This window comes from Danio rerio, chromosome 20, assembly GCF_049306965.1.
Source record: "Danio rerio strain Tuebingen ecotype United States chromosome 20, GRCz12tu, whole genome shotgun sequence".
Taxonomy (NCBI): domain Eukaryota; kingdom Metazoa; phylum Chordata; class Actinopteri; order Cypriniformes; family Danionidae; genus Danio; species Danio rerio.
Genome location: NC_133195.1, coordinates 14,330,001 through 14,353,679, shown reverse-complemented (window position 1 = coordinate 14,353,679; position 23,679 = coordinate 14,330,001). Strand labels below are relative to the sequence as shown.

Genomic DNA, 23,679 nt, shown 5'->3' with positions numbered 1-23,679 from the left:
GGTACCGGCTCATCAGCTTTCTCTGACCGGGGCTCTTAATGTTGGTCAGATACGGGGCCAGTTCATAACCAGGTTTAATCTGGTTGAAGCACGCTAACTTTTTTATTTGTTGTACTTTATTGTACTCTCTCTCTCTCTCTCCCTCTCCCTCTCTCTCCCTCCCTTTCCCTCTCTCTCCCTCTCCCTCTCCCTCTCTCCCTCTCAAGACCCAGTCCCAATTATATAATTGTACCACTACCCATTTCCCTTGGCCCTTGAAACAGAATTTGAAGAGGAATGGCTTTAAAATGTTTCCCTGAGAAATAGGACACCACTACAACACCTGTGCACGTCTTTGTGGGGTTTTGAAAACATACTATGTCAACCCAGTGAAGAAGGGTTTAATATGATGTTTTAAAGAGGAGAGAGTGATAATGTGATTGTGTGTGTAAACTTTTGACTTTTTTAGGTATGTTGTTGCAGTTTTTCTTTTTGTATTTTTCTTTTTTTTATTGTTTCCAATTGTACATTACTTTTTTTATCTGAATGGTGTACTGTTAGGAATGTATAATTGTTTTTGCAATTAAAAGAACTTCAAAGGTCTCTCTCTCTCTCTCTCTCTCTCTCTCTCTCTCTCTCTCTCTCTCTCTCTCTCTCTCTCTCTCTCTCTCTCTCTCTCTCTCTCTCTGTCTGTCAGAGTGCATGCTGGGAGGTGCGTGGTGAGGGTGAGTGTGTTTACGGCTTGTGTGCTAAAAACTCTTTCTGTCTATTCCATTCTTTTTTGTATGTTTATTTATTTTTGTGTGCGCGTTGAATTGCTTAGCTGTTTGCGCGTTTGGTGGTATTCTCGCCAGCAACCAGCATTGTGCTGGGAGACATGATGAATCAAAACACCATGAGTGTTGTTTAGCGGTGGGTGAAATCGTGGGACATAATAAAATATTATTTCAGCATCGCGAATGAACAGTGCAGTTGTTTTGTTTCTGAGTTCCATTGAAAAAGCAAACACGGCTGTACAAAGTGGCGTAGTACTGAATGGATCACTTGTGCCTGTTCTACCCTTGAGTAGTCTGTCTAAAAAGGTTATACTTTCAAACGTACCACCTTTTATTAAAGATGAAATACTTGTGCAGGAATTATCACGCTATGGAAAACTGGTTTCACCGATTAAAAAAATCCCCCTAGGGTGCAAGTCACCATTAGTTAAACACTTAATCTCAATCAGGAGACAAGTGTTCATGGTGCTCAAAAGTGGCATAGATGAGATCAATTCAGTCTTCAGGTTTAAAATTGACGGGTTCAATTACACAGTGTTTGCACTGATACTGCAATTATGTGTCTCCAATGCTCAAAAATCGGGCATTTTGTACGCGAATGCCCTGATAAAAGAGATTATGCCGCCGGTACGAGTACAAACTTGGATCCCGCAGATTCCGTTCAACTCCCGGTGGACATCGCGTGTGATGCGGAAAGCGCGAGCGCGGTTCCCAGAATAGCGGAAGGAGAGCCGAGTGAAGTGACAGCTTCAATGGCTGAGTCTTATGCAAAAGTTGCAACTAAGACTCGTAAAAATGATACTCCTCTGTTGTCTGATAATCTGTCGGATAACTCTGAAAACATAATTGTTACAGATGCTGATGACATGGATGTTGTTGACGATATTGTTGACTTTGAGAAAGAAGAATCTGTCTTTAAAGTGCCAATAAAAGAAAGAAAAAAAGTTGTGGCAAAGCTTTTAAGCAAGTCAGAAAAAATGATGATGGTAATGGAGATAATGCAGGTTCTGACAGTGATAGAGATTCCACTGGTCTCAGGTTTCTAATCTGTCTTCTAATTCTCAAAATGAAAACTTGAGTTGGTTGTATAGAGCTGAGGACATTCTCAAGTTTTTGCAAGAAACAAAAGGAATGAAAGGAGTGGAAGTTGAAGACTATTTTCCTGATCGAAAACAATTCATCCATGATGTAAAACATCTAACGAAAGAAAGAGCCTTTGAAGATCTAATGGTTTTCCGTCTTTGAAAGTTTGTAAACAAACTGAAGAAAAAAATGGCTGAAGAGGATGACATATAAAATTCAGCAAAAAAACAGGGCTTTTCTGGCAATTTTTGTTATTTATTTTTTTATATAATTTTTTTGCTTTAATATTTAAAGTCAATATGACAAATTTAAAAATTGGAACTTTAAATCTAAATGGTGCCAGAGATAGTCATAAAAGGATGATGTTATATGAATTTATTTGACAAAAGCAAATTGACATTGTGTTCCTGCAGGAAACACATAGTGATCCTAAAAATGAGACCGATTTGAAAAAAGAATGGGATTAACAAATAGTTTTAAGTCATAAATCATCTACTAGTGGAAAGGTGGCTGTGCTGTTTTCAAAAGCTTTTCTACTTGTATCATGTGAAGTGGAAGAAATAATTTGTGGACTGTTTTTAAAAATTAGAGTAAGGTTTGAAAATGTAACCATGGTGCTGTTGAATTTGTATACACCTAACAAAGGACACGAAAGAGTTCAATTTTTTTAAAAAGTTGATATTATATTGAAAAGTTTAAACTCAGAAGAGTTATTATTTATAGGTGGAGATTTTAATTGTACTGTCAATGATAAGCTAGATAGGAACCATATAGAACCACATACTGCTTCTCAGAAAACACTAATACAACTTATTGAAGCTCATGATTTGTGTGATATATGGAGAAGTATGAATCCAAATATCAGACAATATACTTGGGCTCATAGGATTGAACACTATATCTCAATGGCTCGACTAGATAGAATTTACAGTAATCAATTTCAGAGGAACAATTTTAAATTTTGTAAAATTATTCCAGTTGGACTTTCTGATCATAGTCTAGTGCTGTGTGGTATTTTTATTAAGAATGTTAAGTGTAAAAGTGCATATTGGGTTTTTAATAATTCATTGCTAAATGATACAAATTTTGTGGTTGGTTTAAGTATTTTTGGGAAACCTTTAAACAACAAAAACAGTGCTATGATTCTTAACAGCAATGGTGGGATTGTGGTAAGGTTCTTATAAAAGATTTTTGTCAAAAGTACACTTTGAATGTTACTCGAGATATAGCTCAATCAATGAAAGTTTTAGAAAAAGAAATTATTGCCTTACAAGAAATAATATCTAAGAAAAATTATACAAATCACACTCAAAAAAAATGATATGTTGGCATTAATTAACTTTTTTTTGTCCACTGGTTCCACGTAACCGAGTTAAGTTACCTTTAAGAAAAAATATTAATTTTAGTGAACTTAAGTTAGTTACATAAAGGTAATGTAATGTTGTTTAGTTCAATCAACGTAACATTTATAATTTAGCTTTAATCAATGTAGTTATTTAAGTTCAATTATTGTAAAATTGATATTGTTATGTTTAACCAAATAAAAAAAAAACAGTTTCCGTTTCATTGAGTTTATTCAATAGCATTTTTACAGTTTTACACATTTTCCAGCAATAAAATGATTATCAAAATCCAAATACTGTCTTTATCTGTATCTTCATTTATTACAATAAGTTAAAATATTAATACTATTAAAATAATAGTAATACAAGTATGAAGCAAATTGAAAACAATAAATGATTTTAAAAATATGCTTACAAAAACATCATAAAATACACTTTGCAAAATAATACTTTTCATATATTACAAAATACATTCAAAAAAAATATTCTGCCTTCAAATGATTTATCAAAAATATACTTAGAAAAATTAAGTCTTCTTTTGTAAACTATACTGTACCTTCTTTACACTGAAAAAGCAGATAACACTTCAGTTGTTCAAAGAAAGATTAACATTTTAAAGCAAAGTAACACGATCAACACTACACCATAAATTAGACCAACCATCACAGAACGTGCAATAGCTACACACATTCACCTCTCTGACACTTGCACCATTTATGCACATTTGCACCAGACACTTTCTTACAACTACTCCCTATATCTAAAAAACAAAAAACAAAACATTGTGCATGAAGTCTGCTTCACACAGGTGTGTGGGCTTGACAAACCACATATAGAAGCATTCTTAAATTCTTAATTTTTTTTGTATAATTAGCACATCTTGGGTGTATTGCCTCTTTTTGTTGATTTGCTGAATGTGTCCTCAATTGTAAGTCACTTTAGACAAAAGAGTTTGCTAAATGTTAATGTAACTACTGTAGATTCATAAGGTGGTGTTGCACATCATGCCCAGCATCCTAAAAAAGTCAGGTAAAAACATAAAACATTTTCCAACAGATCAAAGGTGAAAGGAGGAATTGGTTTAAGAGGAAAATACAAAATGTTTAAAAAAATAAAATAAAATAGCTTACCATGTCCCTCACTTAGGGGCTTTGAGGATGCATTCACACCTTTTTTCCACTGGTGATGTTCTAAATGACATGAAATGACAATTAGTAATTTACTAAGTAATTAGTAGTTAAAATTACAAGTAATTTTTACTGTACATCATTTTAATGTGTGTATAGGCATCTAAAGGCATAGTACCTGGATGATCCACAGTCTCCTCAGCCAGATATGGGACTTTAGAGGTTGAGCTGTAAACCTGTGAGGGAGAAAATAGATGTGAGAGAGCAAAGATTTGTAATAATAAAATATAATAATATAAATAGCAAACTACTAAACTTAAAAATTTAAACGTTTTACATGACCAAACAAATAAGCTTACATTAAATATGTCATCATGCTAGATGTCATACTATTTAAGTGTCACATATGCTTTTTTGCTGATTTTTTTTTAAGTTAACAGGCTTGAATAATACAATTAGATAATAAATAACAATGTGCCAACACCACATTTTAATAAATTTTATGTAAGTTATCAAAACTGGCATTCAAACTCGACAAACTGCTTGACACTCATTTAAAATAAAGACTATCAAATCAAATAAAAAATCAAATCACTTTTATTGTCACATCATTAGCAGCACGTGTGCTATGATGAGTGAAAAGCTTAGACTAAGTTATTCTAACATGACTATTCCTTACTACCAACGTTTGCAACTTTATTTTGAGGGAGTTAATTTATACCAAGTATAAAATTTCACAGGAATGCAAAACAAACTATACATTTATCTGTCTATAATGTGGAAAAGACACAGGGAACATGGCAATTTCATAGCAATACTATACACAAACACAACATAGTATTACAAGAGAGTACATTTATGATTCAAATGTTGTCACAGCCTCAGTATAAATACATAAAAAGTAAAAAAAAAAATCTCACCTGTGTGTCCACATTGGGGAAAGCTTTGTGCACGTTCTCAATTTGTACTGTAATCTTCATTTTTTGATTCCCATAATATGGCGCCGAGCTGAGAGTGATCGTTGTGGTTTGAATCTTCTTACTTCCTGTGTTGTTTTGAAATTGCGCATGTGCAGATATTACTCCACCTATTGACCAAAATGCAGTACTGCAGAAGCAACACAACTCCCTTTCATTCATGTTAATTAAGCGAGCTGTTTAAATGTGAAAACTTACTTTTTCTAATTTTTTCCAACACAACACTTTTATTTTTAATACACAAACATAAGCGAATTGTTTAATTTAAACATCGTTACATTCTTTGGACCAACTAATGCCATAATTCATTTTTTGAGTGCATATTAATGAACTAAAGAAGAAAAAAGAAATGTTGGTTGACCTGTTAGGAATTAAGTCACAAGGAGCTTTGGTTCGTTCTCGCATTCAGTCTATTAACCTAATGGATGCTCCTTCTAAATTTTTTTTTTTAATTTGGAGTTGAAAAAAGGTCAGAGTAAAATTATTCACTCTTTACGATCAGCCACAGGACAAGAATTCATTAAACCTGCTGACATTAGAAGATGTGCTGTGGATTTTTATTCTGACCTTTATAAATCTGAACTTGTGGAAGGGGGTGCAGATGCTGAGAATTTTCTAGAAGGGCTACCAAAGGTGGATGAGGGTTCAAACAAAGAACTGCAACAGACTTTGTCATTACAAGAGCTTTATACTGCTATGATGACAATGGAAAATGGCAAATCTGCAGGAATTGATGGGTTAACTGTTGAGTTTTATAAAACACTATGGCCCACAATAGGATAGGAATTACTAGCAGTCATTAATGACAGTCTAAAAAAGAGGACAGTTACCTCTAAGCTGTAGAAGAGCAGTAATTACACTGTTGCCTAAGAAAGGTGACCTTCAGTACATCAGCAATTGGCGCCCAGTTTCACTTTTACGTTCAGAGTACAAAATTGTATCCAAAGTATTAGCTTTAAGACTAAGTAAAGTTTTAAGACAATTAATTCATTCTGATCAGTCTTATTGCATCCCTAACAGGTCCATCTTAGATAATATTGCCTTAATCAGAGACATTTTAGACTCTTCAAAGCTTTAAGGAATTGATTGTGGCTTAATTTCTCTTGACCAAGAGAAAGCTTTTGATACATTGATGATACAGAGTTTTTGATACAGCTTTTGATACAGAGTTGAACATTTGTTTTTATGGAACACTTTAGAAGCTTTTGGGATAAGTCCTTTGTTTATATCCATGATTAAGACTATGTACTGTAACATTGAAAGTGTTCTTAAGATTAATATTGGTTTGAGTGCTCCGATTAGAGTTCAGAGAGGAGTCAGGCAAGGCTGTGCAATGTTTGGCATGTTGTATTCACTGGCTATTGAACCTTTACTTCAAAAGTTACGTGATAAGTTAAAAGGTTTATTTTCCCTTCTTGTAACAATTCTGTACACCTTTCTGCTTATGCAGCTGATGTAATAGTTTTTGTAAATGGAAAAGATGATGTCAATGAGTTGAAAAGAATTGTTAATGAGTTCAAATATATTTCTTCTGCTAAAGAAAATTGGGGGAAAAGTGAAGCAATATTAGTGGGATTTAGAGTACATGTCCTCCTGATCTACTTGGAGGACTGATTTGGAAAAGAGGAGGGCTAAAGTATTTTGGTGTCTATCTAGGAAATGAGTGTTTTGTCAGGAAAAATTGGGAAGGGTTATACGAAAAAGTAAAAGGTAGGTTAGAAAAGTGGAAATGGTTACTCCCTCAAATGTCCTATAGTGGGTGTGTGCTTGTTATTAATAATCTTGTGGCATCTTCATTCTGGCATAAAATTGCTTGTGTGGATTTTCCAAATGAAGTCCTCATAAACATTCAAAGAGAAAGGGTGAACTTTTTTTGGGACAATTATCATTGGATTCCTCAAAGCATTTTCTTTTTCCCTAAAGAGGAAGGAGGTCAAGGACTAGTAAATCTTGCAAGCAGAAAAGCCACCTTCCGTCTTCAGTTTGTACAGAAAAATTTTAACGGGACCTTATTCGGTCGCGTGGAGACCTCTGACACTAAGCATTTTGGGAAGTAGGTAACATGGAAATGGACTTAACATTGTTTTTAATGGACTACAAATGTTTGAATTTTACTGGTATTCCTGCTTTTTATCAAAGTTTGTTTAAATTTTGGGCTATGTTTAAACAGATGGATGGAACCAGCAACTTCTATTTATTGGTTGTTGGAAGAGCCACTTATTTTTGGAGCTCGGTTCGATGCTTCTGAAGATGATTTTCTTGGATTAACACATTTATTATGGTCTAAAAGGATTTTCAAGTGAAAAGATATAATAAATAAATCAGGATATGATTTGCAAAGATGCAAACAAGTTGCTGACCTTTTAGGGGTGCAATCGTTACGATTTGTAAAGAAGTATCTGGATAAATTGAATATGGTTCTAACAGATGAAGAAAATACACTTTTAAAAGAATATGAGGCAGGGACTTTAATCCCTGACAGTAAAGATCTTTTCCCAGAAATTGAACTTTTACCTGCTGTGGATGAGTCTTGTTATCATAACCCTCTGTTTAATTTGGGAACCAATATGTATATTGATTTTTGCACAGTAGAGGGAAAAAATCAGTATAAATGCATTGTTAAAGTCATTCATCAAAAAAAATTTAAGTGTAAAAACTGAAACAGTATGGAGAAAGAAGTAAAAGATTAATAATGAAATTAAACCTGCTTGAAGAGCAATATACAAACCACCATTAATAAAAAAGATTGGTGACTTACAATTGCGAATCTTACATGGAGCCGTTGCAGTGAATGCCTTTGTATCCATTTTAAACCCCAATGTAAGTGATAAGTGTCCTTTCTGTTTAAAACGAGAGACTATATTTCATTGTTTTATGGACTGTAATCGACTTGATCCTTTTTTTGAATTGTTAAAAGGTGTCTTTATTGATTATTTTAATATTTGTTTTACTGAGCAAGATTTCATTCTTGGGTTTTTGTATAGTCCAAAACAAAAGTTAAAATGTCATGTTATTAATTTCATTGTAGGACAAGCTAAATATGCAATCTACATCACTCGAAGAAATAAGAGATAGTCAGGACAAGATGTTGTTCTTGTTTTTAAAAACATGGTTAAAGCAAGAATTCTTATTGATTTTAACTTCCATAGATTGATGCTAACAATTGAGGTTTTTAAAATTCAGTGGTGTTGTAATGCTTTATGTTCAGTTGATGATGATGAAAAAATTGTATTCATAAGGGAGTTGATGTAAATTATGATTATCGCTCTCCTTCTTGTAAAGTGATGTAAATAATAATAATTGTTTTTTTTATTAAAAGATTTTAAAAATAAAAAAAATCTCTCTCTCTCTCTCTCTCTCTCTCTCTCTCTCTCTCTCTCTCTCTCTCTCTCTCTCTCTCTCTCTCTCTCTCTCTCTCTCGCTCTCTCTCTCGCTCTCTCTCTCTCTCTCTCTCTCTCTCTCTCTCTCTCTCTCTCTCTCTCTCTCTCTCTCTCTCTCTCTCTCGCAGATTTGTCTTCTTCTGCAGTACTTGAAGGAAGACCCCAGAAAAGCTGTAAAAAGACTCTCCATTCAGGATCTCAAGCTCCTGGCCAAAAAGGCTCCTCATTTGTGGACCAGGAAAAACATACAGGTGAGAGAGTCACAGATCATTTCATTTCTTACTAAAGTAAATTTGTATATATATATATATATATATATATATATACATCATCTCCATGATGTGTGTTCGTAGGTGCTGTGCGAGTGTGCACTCCACACCCCATATAACAGCCTGAAGCTGGGAATGCTGTCTGTCCTCTCCACATTGTCTGGCACCATCGCTATTAAACAGTACTTCAGCCCTAATGCAGGTACAGGACAGATAAGTTAATGGCTTAAGGATTGTAGTTGGTGTGGTTTGATATGTTTAAATTTTGATTTGTCTATATGATGATGCAGGTGATTCATCTCCTGCACCTCACCACACTGACCTGGTAAAGCTGGCACAGGAGTGCTGTTATCACAGTGACCTGGCAGTTGCAGCACATGGAATCACAGTGTTGACTAGCATTGCTGCTTTCTGCCCTGAGAAAGGTTGGTTCATAGTTCAATTGTAAATAAATTGTTAAAAATTAATACACTTTGGTTGTATTGACTTGAGTACGCTCTATTTAAAATATAATGGACATTTAGACGAGAAATAACTTTATTTAGTATCTTTATTTTTAATTTTCATGTTTTTCGATTGAATATTTTGTCAGAGGTCATTCAGCTGGAACAGGAAACAGTGATGGGGATGGAGTCTCTCATTCTGCTCTGCAGTCAAGATGACAGTAAGACTGCCCAGGCCACACTAAAAGTAAGTACGAAGGGTGGAGCCGAACCCGAATACGGTATTCTGAAAGGCACGAATAGCGTGTTTTTACGAATACTTATTTCGAACAAATACTTGAAAAATTATTTGTATTCGGGAGCAAGAAAAGCATCATATCAAAAAGCAGCGCTTCCTCATGAGACCACAGTGCATGCCAGAGTGAGTGAGAGAGAGAGAGAGAGAGAGAGAGAGAGAGAGAGACGCTCAGTCGGAGGGCGGGGCGGAGGTAAAAGCTCTCTGGCACAAGATACTCCACAGCAGCAGACAGAGAAGGCTCAGCTGAGCGAAAAAAATACTTCTCTGCATCACTATTTTTGTTAAATAGATTTTTGGGTAACACTTTACAATAGGGTTCATTCGTTAATGCATTTACTAACATGAAGTAATCATGAACAACGCATGTACAGCATTTATTAATCATAATTGAACATTTACTAATGCATTATTAACATCCAAACTCATGCTTGTTAACATTAGTTAATGCACCATGAGTTAACATGAACTCATATTGAACAACTGTATTTTTATTAATTAACGTTAACTAACATGAACAAATACAGTAGTAAATGGATTGTTCATTGTTTGTTCATGTTAGTAAATGCATTAAGTAACATTAACTAATGAACCTTATTGTAAAGTGTGGCCTATTTTTGTACCTTAATTGGGTTCCAGATCCAGTTTATAAACTTGTAGCGGAGTTTGTTCGGGATTTTCCATTACGCTGCATTTTTGAAGTTTGCAATCGGGTGCTCTCTGTTTACGCAACGTTAGCTCTGTTAGCGCGGTAATTTAGACAATAGACTGTTGACAGAGTAACGTTAACGTTCGTTTATAAAGGTTAAAACGATGCTTTTGCAGTTATGTCGAATAGTATGCACTTATGGGAGTTATATGGTACGTCTAAATTACTCTTTTGCAGACAGCAAGATATATGCTATAGGCTAGTTAACCTTAGCATAGCTTCCCGTCACTTTTTATTAACTTGAAACTCCTCAAATACATTTTGGCACCATGAAAAAGAGTGAGAGTGCTGCTGAGCCATTTCTTGGTCCTCCACCAGTAAAAAAAAATAAAACTTCATGTTCTTTGTGGAAGCATTTTACAGACAGTGCTGCTGCAGATAAAACAAAGTGATACTGTATAATGTGTGCAAAAGTGAAATCAGCAGAGGCAGAGATATTAAACATCTGTCAACATCTTCTATGCATAATCATTCATTTTCTTTTCGGCTAAATTCCTTTATCAATCTGGGGTTGCCACGGTGGAATGAACCACCAATTTATCCAGCATATGTTTTACGCAGTGGCTGCCCTTCCAGCTGCTACCCAGAACTGGGAAACATCCATACACTCTCTTTCACACACATACAATAGGGACAATTTAGCTTACCCAATTCACCTGTATTGCATGTGTTTGGACTGTGGGGGAAACCGGAGCACCAGGAGGAAACCCACGCCAACATGGGGAGAACCCAGTCAGGGCTTGAACCAGCAACCTTCTTGCTGTGAGGCGACAGTGCTACTCACTGTGCCACCGCGCAACCTTCTATGTAATGTATTATCACATGCACTAAAAGCATCCTCTCCTGATACTGTCTGTGAACCCCCACAAGCATCAATCCCCTCAATCAGCACAGCTATGTTCTGCTAAATCCTCCACAAGCCCCAAACCATCAACACAGCCACATTCTGCCCCAGCAAGTCAGTTTTAAACATAAAAAAGTAAAAAAAAAACTTTGTGTCTGTTTTGTGGCAGGCAGATGACAATAGCAGGGCTGTATCTTTTAGTATGATATAGAATACTTTTGTTCTGCCAGATCTCCCAAGCAGGGTTTTATTTAGATTTATTTAGCTAATTTTAGTTTTTGGAATTCTTTCCATTGGAAAGAAGTCCTTTCAGAAGAAGAACAGTTTTTTGAAGTATTATTTGTTTTTATTCTGTCTATTCAGTGTCAAGAACGGTGGTGGTGGGGTTCATAATATTCACAATGGTATTTTATTAGTTGTTGGTTTAACCATGGATGAGATAATGGCTTCTATGTTATTTTCTTTTCAAAAACAATACTTTCACTACAACGTAAATTAGAAGTGTAATAGAAAAAATATATATTTTTGCGCCATTTTGAATTTTACTCGAATACAAATACAAATACTTTTCCCCCCTCAACAAATACAAATACAAATACCGGCTGCTCCGAACATCCCTAGTAAGTACCAATCAAAAGTATACAGTGTGTTAATCAAGGCTATACTGTGTGTGTGTGTGTGTGTGTGTGTGTGTGTGTGTGTGTGTGTGTGTGTGTGTGTGTGTGTGTGTGTGTGTGTGTGTGTGTGTGTGTGTGTGTGTGTGTGTGTGTGTGTGTGTGTGTGTGTGTGTGTGTGTGTGTGTGTGTGTGTGTGTGTGTGTGTGTGTGTGTGTGTGTATATATATATATATATATATATATATTTTTAATACAACAGTTCTGTCTGGTTCTCAAATCTGATTGGCTGAAAGCCGTGCGATATTCTGCAATATCAGAACTACTACAGCCTCTTTACCCTTTGTGTATTACTCCGCACACATACAGCCAGCAAAAAGCTGACACTACAGATCTAAAGTTTAAAAGATGCTTTTAACTGTTTTAACAGCTGTTTAACTGTCAGCTTATGATTTGAATCCAATGCAGAAGAAAGTAGTTCCTCATACAAAAGGGTTTTTGAGACTCCATGTTTGATTTTGTTTTTATATACACAATTATGTCGTTAAACTGTTGTATAAACGCCTTCCACCAGTGCCGATATACAGCCATATCGCATTGCTACTCGTGTGATATTGCTCATATATATATATATATATATATATATATATATATATATATATATAAAAAGTTTTTAAAAAAACTGGAATATAGCATTTAGCACATTGTTTCAATGCAATCTTTTTTATTTAAACTTAACCCCTAACATGTAAAAAATGTAAATGTTAAACATTAGCATACGAATACAATACTACAAGTGCTTCTTATATGCGACAAACAAAACATATTCCATTATTATTTTTTTTGTTACATTAATTTAATTTATTTTGACAATGTTATACACTGTTTACTTTTAATGGGTTAAAGTAAAAAAAAAACTTATTCAGGAGCAATGTGCACTGCTGACAGGTCAAATCTACTTCTCTCTCTTTCAAGTTCAAAGCAAACTTGAATGCAAAAGCATTTTAGATATGTATATAAAATAGCCTATGTATTAGACTAATGACATCATCAAATTAATAAACTATACAGTAAATGAGAAATAAATTTTAGAAAAAAGAATAAAACAGAATATCTTGTATTATAACATAATCATATTTACAAGATTTAAACGTGTAGATTATTTTAAGAAGGCAAATGCATTGATTACTGATGGTGTAGGTATATTTTGCAGGAAGATAATACCAGTCATTTTGTCCTCTCCGATTATACAGTAAGTTTTTTGAGTCGTTTAGACTCAAGAATTAGTTGTTAAATGTTTCTCTCGCGAATGTCTTGTGTGTCTGCAGTGCGGGGATGCTGACAGTTCACGGGCGCACAGAACGAAACGAGTAACAAGAGAGGATTTCCCACTACATTGATTGCGGATATTTGGTTAAATTAGTCGGATGCAAAACAGTTTACAAGAATGATAATAACTGTAGAAAAAAACTGTAACTAAATATACTTGCCCAAGTAAAAGTAGGCTATAGTATGTGTGGCAAGCACTGAGTCAGACTAAATAGTACAAACTTTGATTAGCCGTCTTGTTTGTAATTTTTAAACCTGTAAAATAGGCTATCTTTGGCAGAGCGCCTTCCATTTTTCATCACCGCATTATCTGATGGCCAAATAGCAAATTAATTGTTTAAATGAATCTAATCAATCATTTAAAGGGGTTCTTCGGAACCAAATAATCCAGTCCAGATAAAGTTAATACTACGCATGTGTGACCTAAAACTTTCAGTTTTGTTTTGTTTTTAAATGCATAATATATAACAAACGATTGTGTATTTAACAAAAACTAGTTATTTCGAGTCATTTAACTCAAGTCCATGTCAAGTATCAAGTCATGACAGCCAAGTCCAAGTCAAGTCGAGCCTCTTTTTGGATATTTGTCAAGCAAATCTCAAGTCCTAAATTTTGTGACTTAAGTCTGACTCGAGTCAAGTCATATGACTTGAGTCCCCCATCTCTGGAGAACAGTTTATAGTTTAGATCAAACTCAATTTACCTGAGGGCCACATCAGGTTTTTCCACAAGTAATTAATTATATTATTAATTATTAATTTATAATTTGTTTCTTTGTTCATCTTTATGTTAAAAAATAAAAATAAAGAGATTTGAGTGGATTGGATTTTTTTAGCAAAAAATAAGATAAACAATATAAAAAATTTTAAATTAATAAGAAAATAATTCAATCAGTAATAAATAGTAAGAAATAATAATAATAATAATTAGATTTACAGTTATCTGCTGTGCTGTTGTTAAAAAAAGCAACACTGTGTTGTTGTCATTTGTTTTGGCTAGTTTTACATCATATAAAAATATATGTAATGTTTATTATGTGAGGGAATGGAAATACAATGCAATTAGCGCGATGCAAATGACCCACAAATAACAGTGAGACTCTATAATTGGTCAGGGTTACAGGGAACCCTTGTTGACGATGGACAGGTGTCGATATGTGACTGCAGACGATTACATTAGGCTGCATTGAGTTCCTTACTTTTCTTTTATGCCTTTTCTTTTATTATTGTATGCATCACTTTGATTTATTTTGTCAGAGAGAGAGAGAACAACACATAGAAAAACACATTAAAACAACGCCTATGGGCGCACATCTGACCCCAAATGCATTTGCTATTTAAACTGCATGGTGCAAAGCGTCAAAATGATTCTTGCACCGAGCTAAAACTAGCAAACAACAATTGCGTTTTGCCTTGTGCCTATTGCGCCTGGTGTATGATAGGGCCCGTAGTGTTTTTCAGTTAAATTTTATTGTCAAAAGAAAACTGTAATTACAAGTGATTTATTGTGTGTTAGCCATTTCCTTCTGATGTGATTAGTTGCAAGTTTTTTGCACTTATTTGCTCCCACTTTAACTTTGGTAGTCTTAGCTAATATTTACTTACATTGAAATTAATAATTTGTTACAATGTACTTATTGTGCAAATACAGGTTTTTACATTGGACCTATGATTTAATTAAATACCTGCATGTAATCACATCTCTAATTCATTTCTGTAATTAATAACACTAGCTATGTTTCTATCTAAAAATGCTAATTAACTTTATGCACAAAATTGGAATAACGCATAAAAGACATGGAAATAAAGCCATGTCAAAGTAAACAAAATTGTCACTTCCTGATTAACTGGCACTAAATATGAGCAGTAAAAATATTTTTTTTTTATCAGTAGGAGAAGCTGCATCAATCTTTTCTTGATCTAATAAATGACTTACACCTCAGAAAGCAATCCTGACACGCAGTGATGCGCGGTGGCACTTGATATGTGGGACATGGAGCACAGACACTCTTGATTCTGGAGATCATTAACAATATAACACTAAAACTGAAATGGTGAGGCTGTTTTAGAATGACCAAATCAACATTTCAGATGTTTTGCAATGTTCTCAGCCTGCAGGTTGGTCCATTTGCACACATTTTTATCATTACATGATCTCTTATAACAAAATCACATGACCTTTTTAATGCGCATACTGGAATTTGTTTGATAAAAGTGTTTCTATCGTAGTTTATGCACATCTTTTCTTATCGATTCAAAAGTCGCATCTTGGCGTTTCCATCAACCATTTTTTATGTGCATATCCGAAATGAGCATAAAAATAGTTGGATGGAAATGTAGCTACTGTTGACCATCCCATACACTAGTGGTTTTCAACCTTTGGGCCATGGCCCCCCTGAGGGTTGTGACAGTATTGCAGGGTGGCCACGAGCTGTTATTAATAGAAATAAAAATTTTAATATATGTAAAAATGTCTAGTCATAATTTAATGTAATATGACTATTATAATGTTTAAGTGAGGAGTAATAAATTATAAATTGTTACTTTGCGTTCAGTATTCGGTTGGTTTAATACCAACCTGCTAACTTAATATTTAATTTATTTGCTGAATATATGTCAAAGGGTCCAGTGCTCTAGTTCTCAGTTGGTTTTGACTGCTTGTCTGAACTAGGGACCCGATCCAAGATTTGACAAGTACAGTAAGATAATTCTTATATTGATAAAAAATTGCTTAAAAGATAGCTCAAAATTATCCATGGCAGTCCTACGAAATAAATATTGGCCTATGTAAAAACATAAATTTTAAAACTTAAAAATATTGGTATTTAACTTACTCAAAGCAATAACGCATTAACACTTGTTCACTTGGGAATCAGCAAGTAATGAATCGTTACATGCAGACGCCTATTTCTCCCATAGTGAAAGAGTTTTGTTCGGTCGAGTGTGGTGCTCATGTCATGGTTTCCGACATATAGTTACAATCAACGTCATGTGTAAATGTGCATTTTTACACAAACATTGCACGGAGTTGGGACCAAACCCAAATAGGTAAAAAAAATCTCTCCTGCACAGCTCTAGTATGAATGTTTAAGGTGGCCGTGAGTTATAAAAAGTTGGGAACCACTGCTTTACAACTTAACCAACCCTTAAACATACCAATACCACCAAACCCTAACCCTAACGGTATCCCACCTCAAGAGCACCAGAAGTGTTCTGCGATACATTTTAAAAACTTTAAATGCATTGTAGTTACATAGTAGTTAAGGCTACTAAAAAGAGGGGGCGCTTATTTGTTGAACTCTTTGTTTTGATTCTGTTGTACTGTCAATCACTTGCAGCAGCTGTATTAATTCTTTGAGTTGTTTGTTTGGTCAGACGGCGCTCACGTCTCTGGTGCAGATGTTGAAGACTTGTCCTCATCTCAGTCAGAGCTCAGTGGAGCTCCTGCTTAGGCAGCTGCATTGCGCATGTGACCCTGCTCGGGTGCTCATGTGTCAGGCTCTGGCTGCTATTGCCACACAACAGCCAGTGCTGGTAGAGGGAATGCTGGGAGACCTGCTGGAGCTCTTCAGGGTGGCAAGTCACAGGACTTCAGAGAAACAGCAGGAGCTTCTGGTGGGAATATTTCACAATTCTGTCTAACTGAAGATTTTTAAGATCTCATTTTGTTCAATTAGTTGAGAGTAATTTGTTTTGTTTTCTTTTTTAGGTGTCTTTGGCAACTGTGTTATTTGTGGCCAGTCAGGCGTCTCTCTCAGCTGAGGTGAAGGCTGTGATCAGACAACAGTTGGAGAATGTGGCCAATGGCTGGACCGTGTACCAAATTGCCAGACAAGCGTCCCGCATGGTAAGCTGAAATAGAAGGGGTTGGACTGGGTGATATTAGAAACAAATCCTGATAATGACTGGTTATAGATAGCCTAAAACATAAACAAAAACCATGCCATTAATAAAATAATTAAAAAAATTAAAGTGTAATAAAGCATCAAATTCAAAATAAATAATCTTTTAAACAAACAAAAATTCTGATGCTGGATGGAGGGTTAATCAGGCAGCCAAAAACGCAAACTTCTCCTGATGGAACCAAAGAGGAATCCTTTTATCATGCACTCATCACTGGCAACACGACACAATTGTAAGGCACTCAAAGAGTGGCATTTAGTGGGCAGCCCAGAACCAGCAAATAATATTTTAGTCACCAAACATTTTTAGAAATTGAAAGGTAATACAATTAAATGCATGTGAAATATTGCAAAAAATGTTAAAAATTACAAAATTTCAAGAAAATGTTATTTTGTTTCTGTAGATTTTTTTATTTATTTTTTACATGTTTTATTTTACATATTTTCTAACATAAATTTGTTCTACCAATTTTTGGAATGTTTCTTTATTTTTTTATTTTATTTTTTAAATAAGCCCAAGATTTGACTTCAGTACTGACTAAACTAATGTCTGTGCATAAATATTATATTGTACATAATTCTATAGAAAATATGAATTTAATGTACTTATATATGCTGAAATATATATATATACATATACATAATACATAATGTATACATATACATAATGTATATATGTATATATATGTATATATATATATATATATATATATATATATATATATATATATATATATATATATATATATATATATATATAAATGTATATATGTATAATGTATATATGTATACGTGTGTGTGTGTGTGTGTGTGTGTGTGTGTGTGTGTGCATACATACATACAGTTGATTTTTTTTTCTCCCTAATTTCTGTTTAACAGAGAGAATATTTTTTCAACATATTTGTAAACATCAAGGTTTTAATAACTCATTTCTAATAACTGATTTATTTTATCTTTGCCATGATGATAGTAAATAATATTTTACTAGATTTTAGAATTTTACTAGACAAGACACTTTTATACAGCCTAAAGTGACATTTAAAGGCTTAACTAGGTTAATTAGGCAAGTTATTGTATAATGATGGTTTGTTCTGTAGACGGTCGAAACAAAATTAGCTTAAAAGGGCTAATAAGTTTGTCCTTAAAATGGTTTTTAAAAAAATAATAACTGCTTTTATTATAGCCGAAATTTTTGACATTGGGTTTTTATTATTGGAAATCACAGTTCAGATCTACCTTAATCTATGTGTAAATTTCTGCCATTAATAACAGTTTAGAACAGGGGTCTCAATTTCAATTTACCTGGGGGCCGCAGGAGGCAAAGTCTGGGTGAGGCTGGGCCGCATAAGGGATTTCACAAAAAAAAGTCCTCAAATGTCATTATTAACAGTTTTAATTATTTTTTCTGAACATGAAGTGTCCTGAACATTAATAGAACATTGAGTGAAGATTATGAACCGTTCTTCTGAACATGGCATCTTTTGCCTACTCCTTCCTGCCAGAGACTTGACAGCGCTTCTTCTCACAAATCTGAACCACATTTGGCTTTAGAGCGGAAGCAGTTGAGACCCTCAGTATGGCTTGAAGATGATCATCATTAAGTCTAGACCTGTACTTTGACTTATTGAAGTTCAAGGTGGAGAATAACTTCTCACACACTTCTCACACACTCAAAACTTCCATTCCCTCACCTAAAAAAAGGCGTATATATGTATAAATAAAACACCCCCACCCCACTCCAGTCACATCAGTCTGTGCCAGTCTGTATCCACCTATAATATATATAAGATGCAGGCTGTAGCTAGGTAGGTGGCAGGCTGCAGATAGGTAGCTAAGTGGCAGGCAGGGGCGGGAACAGCTTACCTTGGTTCTGGCCGGCGCGAGTTCCCTCCTAAGCACTTCCCGCCCGTCACAGCGTCTAACAAAGGGGCAGGGTGCGTGGTGACGTCACCGGCATCCCCGCCCCTTTGTTTACACGGCGGGCGGGGAATGCCAGTGACCGCTGTGTACGGATAGAATCAGCGGAGCGGGGAGTGCTTCTATCGATCGATACCGATTGTTGTTCGATACATCGGTGCATCTCTAATATATATATATATATATATATATATATATATATATATATATATATATATATATATATATATATATACATACATATATATATATTATTAGCAGGGCTTTACATTAACTTTTTTGATCACTGGCCACAAAATTGTGGCTACTGAAAATGCATAGTGGCTAGTAACGTTGGAAAGCTACTACCACTCTGCATTTTCACTAGCCACAATTTTGTTGTTGTGAAAATATTTTTATATGCATAAATATGACTTTGACATGCTAAAATTGCTTAATTTAGATTTTGTGTTATGTCCGCATGCCTCCTCATTCATTTCACGTTTTGTGTGTCGTGTATGAGCAAATGGGTCATGGTTTAATAGTGTTATGCTGCAATTAGTTTTCATTTCACATGAGTTTTCAGAACTCAAAATTAAGGACTTACCTAATTCATCTCTGACCACACCAAACACAAATTATTTCTTAGCCACAAATTTTAAATGTGTCAAACAAGCTAAATATAGCTTCATACTATACTTTTTATTTAACAAAACATTTCTTTTAAAAAAACAAAGAAAAACAATTGACTGTTAAAAATAATTATTGTCATGTATCAAAAATATGCACAGTAATCTGTCCTCGCTAAAGGTCTCTCAGATCACCAGTAAACTACACATAAATAGAGAGTTAATCTCATAATAAAGCAAATGTTGTTGTAAAAAATTATAATTAAACCATATTAACAAAAATAACCGTAAGTAAAAGAAAGCAGGTGAAAAACATACTGTGTGATAATGAAAGTATGATCACATGGTTAAGGTCAATTAATAATCTGTTCAAAGTGAAAGCAACCGGTGCTGCTTACAAAAAGACTTATTTGGAGCTCTTGAAAGCAGCAAGACTGTGTGTGCATTAGCATTACTTTTTTGCCTGACTATTTGAAAGAGATCCGATAACAGTTGCGTTCCAGGCACGCGTGCTTCAAGGAAGAAAACAGGAGCGTGCACACGCTTTAACAGTCGCGCGCATCACATCAGCTGTGATCATCCCCTCATTTGGTATTCATCTGCTTTTTTCTGCTCACGCGAATGCAATTTTTTTGTTAGTCGTGCTGTTTCTCCATTCTAAGATCACATTTGCACGCATATTGGGTCATTCTTATAGTTGAACGCTGCTTTTAAGCAAACCACAATTTAAAAATAATTTTCAACCAGCCAAAGTGGCTGTCTAACCTGTCTAACCCGCCAAAGCTGAAATCTACCCGCATTTGGCGGGTGTTAATGTAAAGCCCTGATTATTAGTATGTAAATCTGGTGTTGACATAACATTTCCTCGCTTGTTGTGTGTGCGTGTGGAGTTTCTGTGTGTTTCAGTTGGTAAGTGAAGAAGCTACAGCGCAAACGCGTAGGTGAGGTCAAATCACAGCACATTGCTGTCAGTGTTTCAGCAGACACTCTATATAAACTCAGACAGAAACAAAAACACAACGAATGCCATTTTTTGTTTTTGTTGCAAAGCCTAGAACAATGGTCGCTAACAGGCGGATCGAGGTCTGATCGAGGACCCAGAAGCATTCCATAATGCCTAGTTCAGACTGCGTGATTTTAGCCCTGATTTTGGCTCGCCGACAGGTTTTGAGAAATTGCCGACAAATGCCTGAAATCACAGGCAAATCGCTGCTCGTGCACGTGAGTGACAATCACACAGTATGAACGATCAAAGACGCGATCTGAGAAAATCGCCGATGAGTCGCCGATGCCTGTGAGATATTTAGCGTGCTAAATATCTGGAGCTGTCGGCGATTCAAATCATGCCGTGTGAATTGAGTTTTGACTGAAAATAACATCAGCGATCACCTACAGCCAATGAGAGAGCAGCTTTCACTTGTGTGTGCGTGTGTGTATACCTGCTGCAGGCCAGCGGGAGGCTGGGGGAGAAGTTAAAAACGCTCTTTTTCGGTTTATTTGGACCCACGAAATGGAGGAAAAACTAGTGGAGGTTTGAAAGGACTCTGGAGCAACCGTGTCTGTTTGATATTTCATACAGAAAGAAATTAGTTTATTATCAACGTTGAGGAGAAATGGCTAATTCCCTTTAAACCCAGGTGAGCAAACATGTACATGTTCTACCCCATTTAAGGCTTCTTTCTCATTATGTAGTTAATAACAAAAGATATACTACATGTTTTTGGCTGTGAGACGTAGTTTGGACGAAGTTGTCGGCGAATCTCCCTATAGTAAAGTCATGCAATGTGAATGTCCATGTCGCCGAACCATGTTGCAGTGTAAACAAAGCAGCGACGAAATGCTAGCCCAGATAGTCATGCAGTGTGAAAACATCTGTGACACGACTACTTTGAAAATCATGCAGTCTGAACTCGGCATAAGGATGCGGACATACAGCAGGTCTATTCAGTCCTGCTCCTTCTCGGTGTTCTTCCCACCCGATCACTCCGGCTATTCACTCTGTTTACCTGCTGTCTGCCCAGTTTTCTTCTTGGCTGACTATTCCCACTGAATTAAGGAAGAAGAGCGGAAAGCTCTCTCTTTGCTTAAGTTTCATTCACTACAACGGTGCTAATAAGTGAAACAGAGCTCTTTGGAACCAGAGCTGCGTGCTGCATTCTGTGATTGTCTGTCAATTGTGTGCAAATACAATCTTATGGTGCTTTCACACATAGACGTTTGTTTCGGAATCTGTCTCGTTTCCCCCATTAGCGCGGTTTATTTAGCATATGTCCAGCAGTTGCGCTCGCATCCGCGCCAAATCAAACGGTCCAAGATCACCTGAATGAGACGTCTCTGCCCTATTGAGCGGATCGATTGTAGTGAGAAAACAAAACAATGCAACAAACTAATGACCCAGGCTATATCACAGTGTATTATGATTGTGTAATAGCCATATATACTGCTATATGAAGAGAGAATGATGAGCAGGGCGAGATGTCGTTCTTGCCAGTAAATGCGAAAGTGAAAGCATGCTGAAATTTTACTGAGAGCTGTTTTTTCAGCCTGATCTCGGTTTATCCGTTAGAAAAATTGACCGAAATTACTATCTGATAATTTTTTTTCCATATTTTAATCTTATATCATGTTGCGTAATCTTATACCAGTTGTTTTGTTCATTTCCGCACTGACGGCTCGAAAGAAAGATCAACATTGATCTGCTTCATGATCTGATGCAGTCTCGGTTCATCTGCTGTCTCTCTAAATTTCAGCCTTAAATGCAGAATTCTAGTCAACGTTTCTTTAATAGATTCAATAGATAGATCGATTTTCACAAAAACTGACAACTGAAATGAGGCTCTGTACAAGAAGGTCCGACCTCTGCTTTATATTTGGTGACAATGTCTGTGGGTTGTTAAAATTAAAGTGCACACTTTTTTGCTTATAAAATATTATATACACAACTGGTCAAAAGTTTGGGGTAAGTATGATTGTTAAATAGTAAAATAAGCTTCTTCTGTTTACCAAGGCTGCAATTATTTCATCATAAATACAAATTGTGAAATGTAGCACTATAAAATAACTGTTCAAAAGTAGTTTATCATTTAATTTATACATGTATTCCAGTGATTTTAAAGATGAAATTTCAGCTTCATTACTCCAGTCACATGATCCTTCAGAAATCACTAATATTATTTATTATTATATTTATTAATGGTAATAAAAAAATAAAAGCAATAATGTCTGGAGTAATAATTTTATTTGAAACTACATACAATAACAAAGCAGTTATTTAAAAATTTGATAAATATTTAACAATTAAATTTTTTTTTTTACATTTAATAAATGTAGCCTTCATGAACTGAATAATTTTCCTTAAAACCATTTAAAAATTACTGTAAATATATATATATATATATATATATATATATATATATATATATATATATATATATATATATATATATATATATACACAGTTTAAGTCAGAATTATTAGCCCCCTTTGTTGTTTTTTTCTTTTTAAAATATTTCCTAAATACTGTTTAACAGAGCAAGAAAATGTTGATAGTTTGTCTGATAATATTTTTTTCTCTGAACAAAGTCTTATTTGTTTTATTTTGGCTAGAATTAAAGCAGTTTTTAATTTTTTATAAAAAAAAAATTTTTCAGGTCAAATTTATTAGTCACTTAAGCTAATTGTTTTTCTGACTGTCTACAGAACAAATCATTGTTATACAATAACTTGCCTAATTACCATAACCTGCCTAGTTAACCTAATTAACCTAGTTAAGCCTTTAAATGTCACTTTAAGCTGTATAGAAGTGTCTTGAAGAATATCTAGTCAAATATTATTTACTGTCAATTATGCGACACATGACATGCATCGCTCTCATGCCACGTTTTGAGGATAAATTCCCATTTAGGTGCTGCTTTGAATAAAATAAAACTAATAAAAATCCAATTAAAGACTTAAATCATAAAATAAAACATTCATAAAGGAGTGTCTTATGAAAAAACACCAATTGACGGGCTCTGCTTTCGGTTTTAAAAGAATCAAGCAGCTTTAAAAAATATAATTTGCTGAAGAGAAATGACAGGAAAAAA

At 34.8% G+C, this 23,679-nt stretch overlaps 1 protein-coding gene and 1 long non-coding RNA gene across 3 annotated transcripts in view; one reads left to right on the top strand and one right to left on the bottom strand.

Annotated features, from left to right (window-relative positions):
- Window positions 1–23,679, top strand: part of ints7 (integrator complex subunit 7) — a 122,736-nt gene that overhangs the window by 22,987 nt on the left and 76,070 nt on the right. For both annotated transcript variants that reach the window (XM_021468353.2, NM_173267.1), the window contains exons 7-12: window positions 8,794–8,916; window positions 9,019–9,136; window positions 9,225–9,359; window positions 9,527–9,624; window positions 16,543–16,782; window positions 16,877–17,014. In XM_021468353.2, coding sequence (XP_021324028.1) covers window positions 8,794–8,916; window positions 9,019–9,136; window positions 9,225–9,359; window positions 9,527–9,624; window positions 16,543–16,782; window positions 16,877–17,014 — 852 coding nt within the window. The remainder of the gene's footprint in view (window positions 1–8,793; window positions 8,917–9,018; window positions 9,137–9,224; window positions 9,360–9,526; window positions 9,625–16,542; window positions 16,783–16,876; window positions 17,015–23,679) is intronic.
- On the bottom strand, window positions 3,394–5,357 carry LOC137488723 (uncharacterized). The gene is made up of 4 exons (XR_011007901.2): window positions 5,229–5,357; window positions 4,487–4,544; window positions 4,312–4,371; window positions 3,394–4,197 (listed from the first exon to the last, which is right to left on the bottom strand). It is a non-coding gene; the product is annotated as an uncharacterized lncRNA (long non-coding RNA).